The sequence below is a fragment of the Girardinichthys multiradiatus genome, chromosome 22 (genome assembly GCF_021462225.1).
Source record: "Girardinichthys multiradiatus isolate DD_20200921_A chromosome 22, DD_fGirMul_XY1, whole genome shotgun sequence".
NCBI classification, from domain to species: Eukaryota; Metazoa; Chordata; class Actinopteri; order Cyprinodontiformes; family Goodeidae; genus Girardinichthys; species Girardinichthys multiradiatus.
The window spans coordinates 5552193-5568233 of record NC_061814.1 but is presented as its reverse complement, the minus strand read 5'-3'; the positions used below and the strand labels follow the sequence as shown (position 1 = coordinate 5568233).

The following is a 16041-nucleotide window of genomic DNA, read 5'->3' as shown; positions in this document are numbered from 1 at the left end:
GCAGCACAAAAGAAAAAGACCACAATCCAGTTATTAGAACTAGTTTTTAGTGGTGGTGGTAACTGGTGGAAAATCTATGTCTCTGTCCCATTATTAAGGGTTGTGTGAATATAAAAAGGCACCTGAAAGATGTGTTATGCACAAAAACAGGTGATGGAAAGTGTACAAGCACAGTCACTGGCATGCAGTTTGGTCACTTGCTACCAGGTGCAGATGAAAATAAAAGACAGTTTATAATTAAGTATAGTCACATATAGGTACACTTTTATTACCATGTAAATATTTCAAAATTAATTCCCATTCCTAAGCTTTATGTGCTTCTATGTTATTCATATTCTGGTGAAATTATGCCGCCAGATGTACATGCACCAAAATATGTCTGATATGATATAATATTCAAGCTTTCAACTTAATGGGTTTGGTTATCTGCCTTCCTATAGCACAGAATCACAGTGGTACATGCAGCTCCACGTTGTTGGTACTAGTCAGAACAAAAGTCTTTACAGCATTAACTCTCGACACAAGAGAAAAAAAATCTTTACTAGCTCAAAGGTTTCACAAGAAGATTGTTGCCACAAGTAAAAAACTTGTTCTACCTGAAGAATTTTCATCAGGACCACTTCATCACTTGCAGGATCTGTTCCCACAAATCTTGCATGTGTGACTGCGTCTGCCATGTTCTCGATAGCCTCTGCAGCAGCCTCATGGTTAGAATCTGGAAACAGACAAGAAACGCACTGTTTTATTTCAATGTGGCACAATCTTTAACACAAATACACTTCCTAAGGGAAGAGCAGAGACTCTCAGAACTAAATCAATTTTTTAGTGGATCACAAAAATATTCACCCTCCTTGACTTTTTACATATTTTATTACATACCAACCTGTTGTTTAAATGTCTTTTAATCTTATTTTATGTGATGGATCTGTACTAAATAGTCTAGGTTGGTGAAGTGAAATTAATAAAACAAAGTGGGTCTCCAAAGTCCCTCCGGTATATTGTCATTATATTTATTTAGTTCAACAGGTGTAACATAAAGTCGCATTCGCCATTTAAACTGTAAGATTCTGAACCAGCTACTTATAGACATAGTATGTGCTTTGGCACTGGCCCTTTCCCAGTCTTGCTCCTTTATGGATAATGAATGGTCCCCATGCCATGAGACAAATCTATCAATTGAGTTCTCTGATGTATTAGAGAGCAGCAGTATATAAAATTCCAATATAATACCCTTTACCCTTTTCTTTTTTTCTGCTCTCGGTGGAGGAGGATGCTTTTTCTCTGTCTTCCGCAGCCCTCCCATATTTGCCCTGCTTCAGCTCTGTGTCTTGTCTTTTTTGGAGCCTCTTTTTGCATATCTTCCAAATTCTTCCTAAATATGGATTTGGTCAGCTGGTCTCTCAATGCAATTGATCAAATTTTCTCGACGAGAAGACATGGGTCGGGAGAGCGCAGTTGCCCGGATTGGACATTTTTCTCCGGATACACGATGGACTCCTGGCAGAAGTGGAGGATTGTGTGTCTGTCGATAATGTCAGTCGAGGATGTGGAAGATGTGTATATAATTGGATGTTTGATATCAGGATTTCTGCTTTTTGGAGTCAGTGGTTACCTGGCATATCGAGAAATTCGGAGAATGTCAGCTGTTCTGGCCATTGTAAGGCTGCCTGGCATGTGTGATGGGATCTTCAGGGCGATCAGCACTCAGACTGAGATGTTACATGAGCTGAATCGCAGACTGGATGTGATCCTTACACAGGATCGCAGGCAGGTTGCGGTTCCTGGACTCAGGGGTGAAATGGGAGAAATCTTGGAGAAAGTTGTTCGCTCGGATCTGGCGAAAGACCAGGAATTTGGCTGTTTGGATTCGCCTGTGAGAAGCACCAGCGAGACTCTCAAGGCTGACGGAAAATTAAGAGTCAGCCTAACCCAAATAATTATTGTTTTTCTGAATCTGGCCCCCTGCATGGCCTTGATGGCAGGCTATCTTCAACCTCTCCTGGAAGTTATGTAAACATGACGCTCTGCTCCCTCTGCCCCCTCCCTTCCCTGAAGACATCTGTGGACCTGCTCAGAACTTTGTGGCCGGTTGATGAACATTCCAACGTACCATCAAGGACAATGGCCTCTGGGACAGTGCTTCATGGACTTACTTGCACACAATCACTTGCAACCACACATGCTCAAGATAAACATATGCACCCCCTCACACCACCTTCACCGTTCCCGGCATGATGTTGTTTTGTCAACTTGTGCTGAGGTTTTTTGCAATCTCAAACTGTATCCTGCTAAGGATAAAGTGTGAAATATGATTTTCTTTCCCTCTACTTACCTAATGTGGCCTCTTTTCTCATCTAGCAAGGGCAGCGCCTGTGAGTGGGCAGCAAAGCCTCGGTGACCCGTCCCCCCCTTGTCTTGTGTCATGATGTATGTTTGGATGGGTTGTACTGGAATTCTAATTTCCCCTCGGGGATCAATAAAGTATCTTTGAATTGATTTGAATGAATTTTCAACTTATTAATGATTATTTTTTCTAATGATGCAAGCGGAGGCTTGTTAAGATTACTACCATTCACTTTCACAAAACTTCTCAGCTGTAGGTACTGTGATAGCAAAATTTTAAATGCTTTTGTCCTTCTGAGGTGATGATGTGTCTGACAATGGCTTCTACCTTCCTTCCTGCTACCTCGTGCTGGTCCACAAAAGACCAAAAAAATCGAGGCACGTGATGTCGCCCGGTATGGCGGAGCTGGGGTCCCACCCTGGAGCCAGGCTTGGGGTTGGGACTCGTCAGAGAGCGCCTGGTGGCTAGGTTGCTCCTCGCGGGACCCGGCCGGGCCAAGCCCAAACAAGAGACGCATGGCCATCCCCTCGTGGCCCGATCTCCAGATGCTTAGGCTGGCTCTAGGGACATGGAATGTCACCTCGCTGGGTAGGAAGGAACCTGAGCTTGTGTGGGAGGTCAAGAGATATCGACTAGAAATAGTCGGGCTCACCTCCATGCACAGCGTGGGTTCTGGAACCCATCTCCTCAAGACGGGCTGGACTCTCTTCTACTGTGGAGTGGCTCACGGGTGAGCTGGAGTGGGTTTACTTGTTGCCTCTCAGCTCAGCCGTCTCGTGTTGGGGTTTACCCCAGTGGATGAGAGGGTCGCATCCCTGCGCCTTCGGGTTGGGGACAGATCTCTGACTGTCGTTTCGGCTTACGGGCCAAGCGGTAGTGCAGAGTACCCGGCCTTCTTGGCGTCCCTGTTGGGGGTGCTGGATAGTGCCCCTTCCAGGGACTCCATTATTCTGCTGGGAGACTTAAACGCCCACGTGGGAAATGACAGTGACACCTGGAGAGGCGTGATGGGGAGGAATTGCCTCCCCGATCTGAATCCGAGGGGTGTTTCATTATTGGACTTCTGTGCTAGTCACGGATTGTCCATAATGAACACTATGATCAAGCATAAGGGTGTTCATCGGTGCACTTGGCACCAGGACACCCTAGGGAGGAGGTCAATGATCGACTTTGTTGATGTGTCGTGAGATCTTCGGCCGCATGTTTTGGACACTTGGATGAAGAGAGGGGCTAAGCTATCCACTGATCACCACCTGGTGGTGAGTTGGATCCGCTGGAAGAGGAGAAAGCCAGACAGACTTTGCAGGCCCCAAGCGTATAGTGAGGGTCTGCTGGGAACGTCTGGCAGAGCCCTAGGCCAGGGATGTATTCAACTCCCACCTCCGGGAGAGCTTTGACCAGATTCCGGGGGATGTTGGAGACATAGAGTCCGAGTGGACCATGTTCTCTGCATCTATTGTCGACGCTGTTGCTCGTGGTTGCGGCCCTAAGGTCTGCGGTGCCTGTTGCAGCGGCAATCCCCGAACCCGGTGGTGGCAGTAAGGGACGGTGTCAAGCTGAAGAAGGTGTCCTATCGGCTGTGGTTGGCTTGTGGGACTCCTGAGGCAGCTGACGGTTAGTGTGAGGCCAAGCTTGCTGCGGCCCGGGCTGTGGCAGAGGCACAAACTCGTGCCTGGGACGAGTTCAGTGAGGTCCTGTTCATAACTTTCATGGAAAGGATTTCTAGGCGCAGCCATGGGCCGGAGGGGGTCTGGTTTGGGGACCAGTGGATTTCGTCTCTTCTTTTTGCAGATGACGTGGTCGGTCTACTTTGAGTCATGACCGAAAGAATGAAATACCGGATACAAGCGGCTGAAATGAGCTTCCTCCGTAGGGTGGCTGGGCACTCCCTTAGAGATAGGGAGAGGAGCTCGGCCATCCGGGAGGGGCTCGGAGTAGAGCCGCTGCTCCTCCACATTGAGAAGAGCCAGTTGAGGTGGCTCGGGTATCTATACCGGATGCCTCCTGGATGCCTTCCTTGGGCGGTGTTCCAGCCACGTCCTACCGGAAGGAAGGCCTAGCGGACGGCCCAGGACACGCTGGAGGGACTATGTTTCTCGGCTGGCCTGGGAACGCCTTGGGCTCCCCCCGGAGAAGCTGGTATGGACTGTTTTAAGGGCAATTTCAAGCCAGCTGTATTCCAGGTTGAACCCCAGCTCACATTCCCAAGTTGTTTTGATAAAAATGAAGAATTGGATGAGAGAAGTGATCTAGAAAATTTAGAAATTAAGAATTTCAGTAGAATCTTTGGATTAGGATATGCCTCCCAAAGATGGGGTGGAAGAATGAAAACTTAAAAAATAAGATTTTATATAGTGTTTGATGTGAAAGTAACAGAATAGGAGGAGAGCCTTGAGCATGGAAGAAACTGCAAAGAAAGCTGTCAATCATTACCATGGAAACTTGGTAGCTTGTCTTTACAACTGCTCTCGGGATCATAATTCTTCATAAATTTGTTTAATGTTTCTTTTCTTTATCTTTACTTGTCTTAGTAATGGTTTTAGCATAAGGCTAAGGCATCATAGCTGAAATACATGCAGACAAATTCTGACCTTTTACTTATTATTTTGCACTGTACTGCATGAAATGTTGCTGTTGAGTACAAGATCTAAGGCCATATCCAACAGGAAGCTCAACAAGGGTACTTTTTGGTCCGAGAAATACCTTATTTAACTAAGCAACCAACAACAAATGCCCAGCAGCTGAACTCTCACATGGTCGATCCACACTGCATTTCCAAACCTGAGATCTGATGACCAGATGTGGCCTTCTGTTGGAAACAGTCTGGGACGAATTGGCTGCCAGAGCAACAGGAGTCAGTGTTTATGAAACTTGAGAGGCTACCGAGCCATTTTCCTGGAGACAGCTTGTTTTCCTTTCTCATCTCTCCTAAGAGCAGCAACTCATTAACTAATAAGTAGTGGGGGAAGGAGGAGCAGATGTATAGACAGAATGACAACATGATTAAAAGGGACACCCAAACCCTTTACAGAAAGACACGAATTTTACCTAATTTAGTAAAATACTTTAATGTTTGGAACATTTTAATTATTGGTAGCTAGTGCATGGAGCTTAAGTGAAGCTAGTATTTTAGGCTAAAGAAAACATTTAGATATATTCTTTAAGAGATGAGAGCATGGAGATTGTGCTGAAAACGTCAAAATATCAGAGGAGATATGAAACACAAACCCATCTTTGCTATGAGCATCCAAAGAAAATGTAGGAGTGAGCCCAGGTGGAAAAGGGTAGTGAGGTTGAAAGGTAGGCAGGTATTATACATTATTATTAATGAAATTCTTTAATTCTAACATATATTAAATGAACTGGGTAAATTTGACACCAACACTTAAATCTGTAATTTTCAGCAATAAAATCATAACTGATGATTCTTTCACAGTCTTCAATCTATAGCTTATGTGACAAGCAAAGATAGCATGTTTTTCTAGGAATGTCAAAGACAAAGCTTTCATTAGCATTTGTTGCAGATGAGAGACTAACAATCGGAGGAATCAGGATCACAACAGTGTTCTAAAGCCTCAAACCTTTTGCTCTGATACTTTCACACCAGCTACACTGTGAAACAGAATTAAAATCTCTCTAAAACTGTTACAGGAAATGTTTAATGTTAACTGATGCTTAATAAATGAAGCTGGTGTGATGTGTCCCAGAGGAGGACTGCAGCCATAAACACAGACGCAAGCAGCAGCTGCCTCATGTCTTTTAAACTTAATACCTGTTAACGATTCACATTTCTGGGGGTTGTGGTTGGTTTTTAATCATGTCTTTAAGAGATAAATGTTGTTAAACATTCTCAATATTACTTTCAATAGAGGATTTTCTCCCTCTCTTTCTATAGACAGCTGAATGCACAATTCTATAATTTAAAATGTATCACATTATTAACTCTGGAATAGTTACCACTGGGATGGTTGTAATAAAATCTTTGGTTGTAAGTAAATCTAAAATTCTTAGCACTCTCTTGACAAGACCATAACCCGCTGGTTTAGAGTAATCCAAAACGTCAGGGGGTTGAGTTCTAACTGGGCAATAAGTTTTTACTCAGATAGGTGAAAACTAAAACTGGTTCCTGGAAACAGATTCTGAAGAAAACCATCGTTTGCATAAGTGCCTGAGGGGTATGTAGGCAGAGTCAACAGGGGGCTGAACCAGCCGCCACACAATGCAGTTGAAATTGGTATTAAGTATGTGGGATGAGTCAGAGGGAACACAATAGTCTGAGCAGCTCATTTTAAAAGTTCTCAAGCTGCATGTTACACAGGAGGATACAATGTGCAAAAACCAAACACTACTCATTAACTGAGTTGCCCATTAGCAGCCTCTCAAAAACGGGCAACTATGCTCACAAATCGCATACACAACGTTCTCGAAAAATATTTCTTTCTTTTTGAAAGATTTTTTTGTTTTTCAACAGTTTTTCAAGCCTTGAAAAACAATTATGATCTGAACTGCATTTGTTCAGTGTAAAAAGCTAAATGTTTTTTTAAATTGAAAATATATCAAGACTACCAAATTAAAGAATGTTTACAAAAATTATGCAAAATATTTGATAATGAAACTAAATTTTGCTGTTTCAATTCACTTCAACAAAAAGTCAACAAGCATAGGAAAGGCTATTAAAAGTTCAAACATTAAAGCTCCAGATTAAGATCGCTTCCTGAAGGAGAGGGCCATGCTCACTGGCCTAAGATAAAGGCAAAGATTTAGTCGTGAGCAACACAGACTTTGCTGACTGTGAATGAAGACCAAAGAACAAACAATGGAGACCCAGTAAGAGAAATAGACAATTAAAAAAGGAAAGGCTGTTAAAAATGGCAAAAACAAAATTGTTTAATTGCTCCTCCTTTAAAGCTTGATAAAAGTGTTGAAAAAAAGTCTGAGTTAATAAAAGAAAAAGCCTTTATCCACAAGGACAATTCTAGGAAATGTCCGGGTCTTATGAGCCAGCAGATGGTAGTATTTGACAAGACCATAGCTTTATGAATCCTCTGTTTTTCTATTTAGTCATATAAGCTCAGTTAACAGTTGTAGCGTAAACAATATAGAAAATTTCAACTGTGTGGTAAGGTTTAGAGTGTGGAAAGTGTGAAAGCAAGTTCGGATTTTTCCTTTATAAAGAAAATACCTGCTCAAATCAGCTAATAAAAATCGGAAAATGCACAGAAAATCAAGGAAGATGCCAAAGAACATGAAATAGGAAAGCTGCAAAAAGAAAGAACAGAAAATGGAGCCAGTTGTTGTAAGTGGACTCCAGGCAACAGCAGAAGGACCTCACAATGTCATTATTATTCAGGGGCAAGGGACGATGGTGCGATTATACATTATTATTACAAAGTCATTTGCCCTTTTAGTGAGTGTTCAGCTTGTATTCGTTCCTGGCTTTTTTTATGTGTTTAACATGAATTGTGTGGGTGCCACAATTAAAACTGACAGAGTTCTGCATGTAGAGTTCCTCATAAATAGGTGGCAAATGAATATTTAGACAATGGCGTTTCAGAGTCATTAATATCTGCATCTTAATGTATCAAAACATAGATTTCATCCCCAACCCAATGGCTTCTTCATGGAGAAGAGTGGAACATCAGCAGCAACAGCTAACCTCAAGATAAATTTATGCTGTTGATTTTATTCTAAATAAAACAGCTCAATGAGCGAAGTTTCGAGATGAGAAAATCCCAGTGTAAAACAAGGTGGTAAGTGCTGTGCAAAACAGGCCTTGTTTCTCAACCAGAACAAGGCCAATTTAATGTAGGAACCTAAATCAGATGCCTGTCTGATGCTTCTTCAAAGGAATCTCAGTCTGTTACAATTTTATGACATCTGATTTTTAACTAGTATCGTGGGCTGTACAGTGGCACAGTCGGTAGCACTGTTGCCTTGCAGCAAGAAGGTGCTGGATTCGACTCCTGGCCGGGGGTCTTTCTGCATGGAGTTTGCAGGTTCTCCCCGTACATGCATGGGTTCTAGGGTTGGTGCTTACAGCTAGAGATTTTCTCTGAGTACCTAACAAATAAAGCATGCTTTATGCTGCAGTGTAAAAATAGTACATAGTACTGTTTCACTGCATCAACACGCATTATTAACTAACTGGATTATAACTACTGGGATCATTCAGGAACATTTCTAAAACTTGTAGCACAGTAAGTAGAAGATCTTGCTCATGCTCCCAGCAAAAAGACGACCCGCATAGTTCAGCACGACCCATCTACAACCTGTCTCATTCATTTCCAAAGTGCAAAAGACCGCGAAACAGGAAATAAAGTTAGAAGGAAAGCATTGCAATTCCTCTTTTCAAAATAAAAGAGTGCCAGTGCACTGACATAAAGGGAAAAAAACGGTTCCGTTTTTATTTACTGGGTTACACACTCCCCTGCTAAATGTCATGCACGTATCGTTGCATGGGTAACCGATAATGTCCATCTTTGCTATCAAGGGACTCTGAGAAAGCTGTACTCAAACCCTGAAATAACGACTTTACAACAGCTACGAGAGGATTTCCTAAATTGGGATACTGAAGTCTTTTAGGAGGTTGTTTGATTCTTTCTGATCGTCTAACGGATTGAGTTGTAATGGGGTCATTACTGCACATTTCATCACGCAAGTCAATTTATTGGTTTCCTGATTCAACTGGATTTCCAAGAGGTCCCTTTGGCATGGTGACCGTTTCATCTTCCACAAGGTTGTCAAGTTCAGCATTGTCTCTATTTAGTATGTGTCCTGCAGGATCAGTAACTAATTGGTAGGCTCATCTACATTTACATCTTTCTCCACATTTGGTCCTACATTAGCAGTGGTTTCAAATAAGTTACTATCAGGTGGGTTTGTCATGTCCAGTTTTGGAGAAGGATTTGGATATTTATGTACAATAGTAAAACTAGCTAGCTCTTCACATGGGGAATCCTCAACCCCTTGAACCAAAAGTTTATTGTCAAGTTCGATTAACTCCCCAATGTCATTATTTTCTGAGGCAACAGTTTTATGTGACTTAGGACGGTGAATTGGCTCTGGCTCAGATGTGTCTGCTGTGGCAACAGGGAGGGAACTGCAGGGAAGCAAAAGGTCTCGGTGTAAAGTTTGGAAGAGACCTTGCTTGACTTGGGTCTTACAGTATAAACAGGTAAGTCACCTGCACATTTGACCACTACATGTACAGGGGTTGGACAATGAAATGGAAACACCTGGTTTTAGATCACAATAATTTAAATCCTGAAAGAACAGTTAGGCAGTGAAAAGGAATCAATCCCAGTTCCAATACAGAATGTATTGTATACGAAATGTGACACAAACCACCTTCCAAGTGTCAATGGGATTATGTTTTGCACATCATATGCATGCAGTATGTAGTAACTGTGTTTTACACAAATCTTGTATCGGATTAAAATATGTCCCATATACTCATGCATACACAAAAACATATGTAAATATACAGGGATTGGACAATGAAACTGAAACACCTGGTTTTAGACCACAATAATTTATTAGTATGGTGTAGAGCCTCCTTTTGCGGCCAATAGAGCGTCAATTTGTCTTGGGAATGACATATACAAGTCCTGCACAGTGGTCAGAGGGATTTTAAGCCATTCTTCTTGCAGGATAGTGGCCAGGTCACTACGTGATACTGGTGGAGGAAAACGTTTCCTGACTCGCTCCTCCAAAACACCCCAAAGTGGCTCAATAATATTTAGATCTGGTGACTGTGCAGGCCATGGGAGATGTTCAACTTCACTTTCATGTTCATCAGACCAATCTTTCACCAGTCTTGCTGTGTGTATTGGTGCATTGTCATCCTGATACATGGCACTGCCTTCAGGATACAATGTTTGAACCATTGGATGCACATGGTCCTCAAGAATGGTTCGGTAGTCCTTGGCAGGGACGCGCCCATCTAGCACAAGTATTGGGCCAAGGGAATGCCATGATATGGCAGCCAAAACCATCACTGATCCACCCCCATGCTTCACTCTGGGCATGCAACAGTCTGGGTGGTACGCTTCTTTGGGGCTTCTCCACACCGTAACTCTCCCGGATGTGGGGAAAACAGTAAAGGTGGATTCATCAGAGAACAATACATGTTTCACATTGTCCACAGCCCAAGATTTGCACTCCTTGCACCATTGAAACCGACGTTTGGCATTGGCATGAGTGACTAAAGGTATGGCTATAGCAGCCCGGCCGTGTATATTGACCCTGTGGAGCTTCTGACGGACAGTTCTGGTAGAAAGAGAAAGTTTTTCTCTCCACCAACGCTACATGCATGCTCAATATGAGGGATTGCTGCAAAGTCAACGCCAGCGACTGTCGCTACATGCTCATCCAGGAGGAGTGAATGGTGCAAGTCACTGACTGGATGCAATCTGCTGGGTTTCCTTAGATAGAAAAACTTTTAACCAGTTTGAATAAATTAAAAAACTGAAGATGACATTGTGATCTGTGGTTAGAGCAGGGAACAGACATGGGGGTTTGCCCTGGAAAGGAGAGCAATGAAGGCTAGCTGGAGCAAGACACAATACATGTGTGTGAATAAGAGCAGCCCAAGTGGAGCCGTGAGGTTACATGAAACAGAGAAAGTAGGGGGAAGATTTGAGGTACTTCAGGTCAACAGTCTAGAGCAACGCTGACTGTGGAAAAGAAGTGAAAAAACATGTCCGAGCAGGTGGGAATGGGGGAAGAAAAGTTAAGGTCTTTTGTACGACAAAAGAATATCAGCGAGAATTTAAAGGAAAGGTGTACAAGACAGTGATGAAACCAGAGATGTTGTATGATTTAGAAACAGTGGCACTGAGAAAAAGATGGGGCAGAGCGGGAGGTAGCAGAGATGAAGATGTGAAAGTTCTCTTTGGGAGAGACGAAGATGGATAGGATCAAGGAATGAGTACACCAAAGGGACAACCCATGTTAGATGTGTTGGAGACAAAGCCAGATATGCCAGGAGATTTATGGATGGAGTGAAAGAGGATATGAAGTAGTGGATGTAAGAGAAGAAGATGCAGAAGTGGGGGTTAGATGAAGACAGATGACCCACTGTTGCAACCCCTGAAAGTGAAAGCCAAAAAATATATATATATATTTTTTTTTTCTCATTTTAAATACATGTATAGAATATTTTAGCCGTTTTGTTCACTAATTTTTGTGTTGTATATATTGGTATAATTTATTAGGTAACCAAGTTGTGATATTTTAATGCTTATTTTATTGTCAGTTGCAGGGCACTACATTGCTTATTTTAGTTGTGTTTTAAGTTTTTGATTTTTCCATAATCTAGCTACCTTACTCTGAAATAACATATCTTACGTTTATATATTATGTGTGTATTTGTACTTGTAGAGAAAGCAATGAGTGCGATTCATCCTTTACCCCTAAGACAAGAACACATTTGCATCGCAAACAAATCTTGGAAGGGTTTGATTTATACCCAGAAATAACACCACGACAATAAATGTATTGATTAGTTAAAAACAACTGCACATACAAGCTGCATTCGATGCAAGCTTCTTAGACCAGTGTGTAATTTTGACTGCAGCTGTTTGGACAGTCTTGGAACACTGACTCAACACAATTTAACCAACATCTGTTTATACATGCTTGTTTCACACTTAACAAAGCAACTGGCAGACACTGGGCAATATTTCCATGATGAGGCTAAAGCAAATGTAAAGCTGTGCAATAAGAAGTAGAATAATAACCTTGAGCTGACTTGACAATATAGCAATACCTGCCTAAGGTTTGTTCCCTGATGAGTCCACTGCAGGAATCTTTAGTGACTTCAACACAAGTAGTTTTCTTGTAGTAGAATTTCTCTCACTAACATTTTCACTATAGGAAGCAGGACCAAATCAGATAAAAGCTGTTAGAAATATACAACCCCAATTCCAATGAAGTTGGAACATTGTGTGAAATGTAAATAAAAACGGAATACAATGATCTGCAAATCCTCTTCAACCTATATGCAATTGAATACACTACAAAGACAAGACATTTAATGTTCAAACTGATAAACTTAGTTTAGTTTTTGTTTTTTTGCAAATATTCACATATTTTGAATTTGATGCTTGCAAATTTTACAAAAAAAGCTGGGACAGATGCAACAAAAGACTGGGAAATTTGAGGAATGCTCAAAAAACATCTGTCTGGGACAGTCCCCAGGTGAACAGATTAATTGGAAACAGGTGAGTGTCATGACTGGGTATAAAAATGGGCATCCCCAAAAGGCTCAGTTGTTCACAAGCAAGGATGTTCACCACTTTGTGAACAACTGTGACAGCAAATAGTCCAACAGTAAGTAAGTAAAATGTATTTATTAAATGCCTTTCACAGACACAAGTTACAAATGCTCTACAAGTGTACCAAATTTCTACAATAAAGTAAGGTCAATGTGGAGACTTTTTCGTAAATTTGAGGGGGGCGCTGTTGAGCCATTTTTATTGTGACTTTCGCGAAACCCTTAAAATACGTAAATTTCACAAACGACTGATGGCTCCGCAAAATTTGTTGAGTTTTTGAATATGTTAAAGCCGCCATTGGGAGGAATGGCCTTCCCGATCTGAATCCGAGTGGTGAAAACCATGTTCATGCATAAGGGTGTTCATCAGTGCACTTGGCACCAGGGACTCCCTATGCAGGAGGTTGATGTTCAACTTTGTAGTCGTGTCTTCAGACCTTGTCTTAGACACTCGGGTGGAGAGAGGGGCTAAGCTGTCCACTGACCACCACCTGGTGGTGAGCTGGATCCGCTGGAAGAGGAGAAACCAGGACAGACTTGGCAGGTCCAAGCATATAGTGAGGGTCTGCTGGCAACATCCGGCAGAGCCCTCGACACGGGATGTATTCAACTCCCACCTCCGAGAGAGCTTTGATCAGATTCCGGGGAAGGTTGGAGACATAGAGTCCGAGTGGACCATATTCCCCGCATCTATTGATGATGCTGTGGCCATAAGGTCTGCGGTGGCTATCCCTGAACCCTGTGGTGGACACCGACAATGAGTGATGCTGTCAAGCTGAAGAAGGAATCTGCTGTGGTTGGCTTGTGGGACTCTTGAGGCGGCTGACCGGTATCACAAGACCAAGCGTGCCTCTATACGGGCTGTAGCAGAGGCAAAAACTGGGGCCCAGGAGAAGTTTGTTGAGGCCATGGAGAAGGGCTACCGGTTGGCCTCAAAGCAATTCTGGTAAACCATCCGGCACCTCAGAAGGGGGTAGCAGTGCTGCTGACTTCGACTGGGAACATTATCGGGCGGTGGAAGGAGTACTTCAAGGATCTCCTCAATCCTGCCGTCACGCAATTCCTGGTGGAAGCAGAGGCTGGGGACTTGGGGTTGGACTCTTTCATCACATAGGCTGATGTCACTGAGGTGGTTAAAAAGACCATGGTGGCAGGGATTCGGGGGTGGATGAGATCTGCCCTGAGTACCTCAAGTCTCTGGATGTGGTGGGGCAGTCATGATTGACACGCCTCTTCAACGTGGCAGTCGGGACAGTACCTCTGGACTGGCAGACCGGGGTGGTGGTCGCCCTTCATAAGAAGGGTGACTTTAGGGTGTGTTCCAACTATTGGGAGATCACACTCCTCAGCCTCCCTGGTAAGGCCTTTGCTATGGTATTGGAGAAGAGTCTCTGGCCGATAGTCGTACCTTAGCGTCAGGAGGAGCAGTGTGGTTTTTCGTCCCGGTTGTGGAACACTGGACCAGCTCTTCGCCCTCTGCAGAGTACTTCAGGGTTCATGGGAGTTTGCCCAACCAGTCCACGTGTGTTTTGTGGACCTGGAGAAGGCATTAGACAGTGTCCCTCATGGTGCACTGTGGGGGGTGCTCCAGGAGTATTGGGGTGTTGTTCACAAGTGAGAGGAGAATGGAGTGGGAGACTGACAGACGGATCTGTGCGGCTGCTGCAGTAATGGTGACGCTGTGTCGGTCCGTAGTGGTAAAGAGATAGCTGAGCCAAAAAGCGAAGCTCTCGATTTAACGGTCTGTCTACGTTCCTACCCTCACCTATGGCCATGAACTTTGGGTCATGACCAAAGGAACGAGATCCCGGATACAAGCAGCTGAAATGAGCTTCCTCCGTAGGGTGGCCGGGCACTCCCTTAGAGATAGAGTGAGGAGCTCGGCCATCCGGGAGGAGCTCAGAGTAAAGCCGCTGCTCTTCCACATTGAGAGGAGCCAGTTGTGGTTTCTTGGGCATCTATACTGGATTCCTCCTGGACACCTCCCATGGGAGGTGTTTCAGGCACGTCCCACCGGGAGGAGGCCCAGGAGACGGCCCAGGACACGTTGGAGGGACTATGTCTCTCGGCTGACCTGGGAACGCCTTGGGCTCCCCCCGGAGGAGTTGGAGGATGTGTCTGGGGAGAAGGAAGTCTAGGTGTCTCTACTGAGTATGCTGCACCCCGCGAGCCGGTCCCGGATGAAGTGGAAGACGACGAGTAGTTTTGTTTTATGCCACCCATAGAATCAAACATGTATACACACTTACACAAATTTGACTTTGCTGAAAAGTTTAAGTATACATCACTAGCAAAGTTTTTTTGTTTTGCTATTATTTATTGCATTAGATTAAGGAAAGTCTCCCAAAAGTTTTCCAATGGATTTTTGTTCCTACTTTCAATTTTAGATAAAGAAATCATAAGATTAGATTTATTAAACACTGTGAAAAGATGCAACAAAGTTTATATTTCTTACCTATAAGGCCATGTGAAAGAAACTTGTTTACGGAGGTAAGAGCAAGGCCGGTGATTGGCCCTGTGGTGTCCTCAGAGCGCACAACTTCAAGGAAAGGCCTCAGAAAAAGGTTGGGTTCCACATCTGAAAGTTCTACAGAAGACAGTATACAAAGTTAATCCTACCTATAATTCCTATCATCGTGAAAATCAAAAAACTTTGCAGTTTCATGCTTTTTCAATGCAAATATTACCACATGAATACATAAAAAATATCTATTTATATATCTCTCTCTCTCTCTCTCTCTCTCTCTATATATATATATATATATATATATATATATATATATATATATATATATATATATATATATATATATATATATATATATATACAGTACAGACCAGCGGTTTAGACAAACCTTCTCATTCAAAGAGTTTTCTTTATTTTCATGACTATGAATATTGTAGCTTCACACTGAAGGCATCAAAACTATGAATTAATACGTGGAAACATATACTGAACAAAAAAGTGTGAAACAACTAAAAATATGTCTTATATTCTAGGTTCTTCAAAGTAGCCACCTTTTGCTTTGATTATTGCTCCGCACACTCTTGGCATTCTGTTGATGAGCTTCAAGAGGTAGTCACCTGAAATGGTTTTCCAACCTTCTTGAAGGAGTTCCCAGAGATGCTTAGCAATTGTTGGCCATTTTGTATTCGACAACCTGCGATTTCTGAGGCTGGTGACTCGGATAAACTTATCGTCCGCATCAGAGGTGACTCTTGGTCTTCCTTTCCTGGGGTGGTCCTCATGTGAGCCAGTTTCTTTGTAGCGCTCGAAGGTTTTTGCGACTGCACTTGGGGACACTTTCAAAGTTTTCCCAATTGTTCGGACTGACTGACCTTCATTTCTTAAAGTAATGATGGCCACTCGTTTTTCTTTACTTAGCTGCTTTTTTCTTGCCATAATACAAATTCTAAAAGT

General features: G+C 42.9%; 1 protein-coding gene across 1 annotated transcript in view; it reads right to left on the bottom strand.

Moving 5' to 3' along the window:
• The window catches only part of gbf1 (golgi brefeldin A resistant guanine nucleotide exchange factor 1), a 118542-nt gene that overhangs the window by 56732 nt on the left and 45769 nt on the right, over nt 1-16041 (bottom strand). The window contains exons 4-5 of the mRNA XM_047351973.1: nt 15076-15207; nt 597-715 (exon numbers count right to left, since the gene is read on the bottom strand). Of these exons, the coding sequence (XP_047207929.1) occupies nt 597-715; nt 15076-15207 (251 nt within the window). The remainder of the gene's footprint in view (nt 1-596; nt 716-15075; nt 15208-16041) is intronic.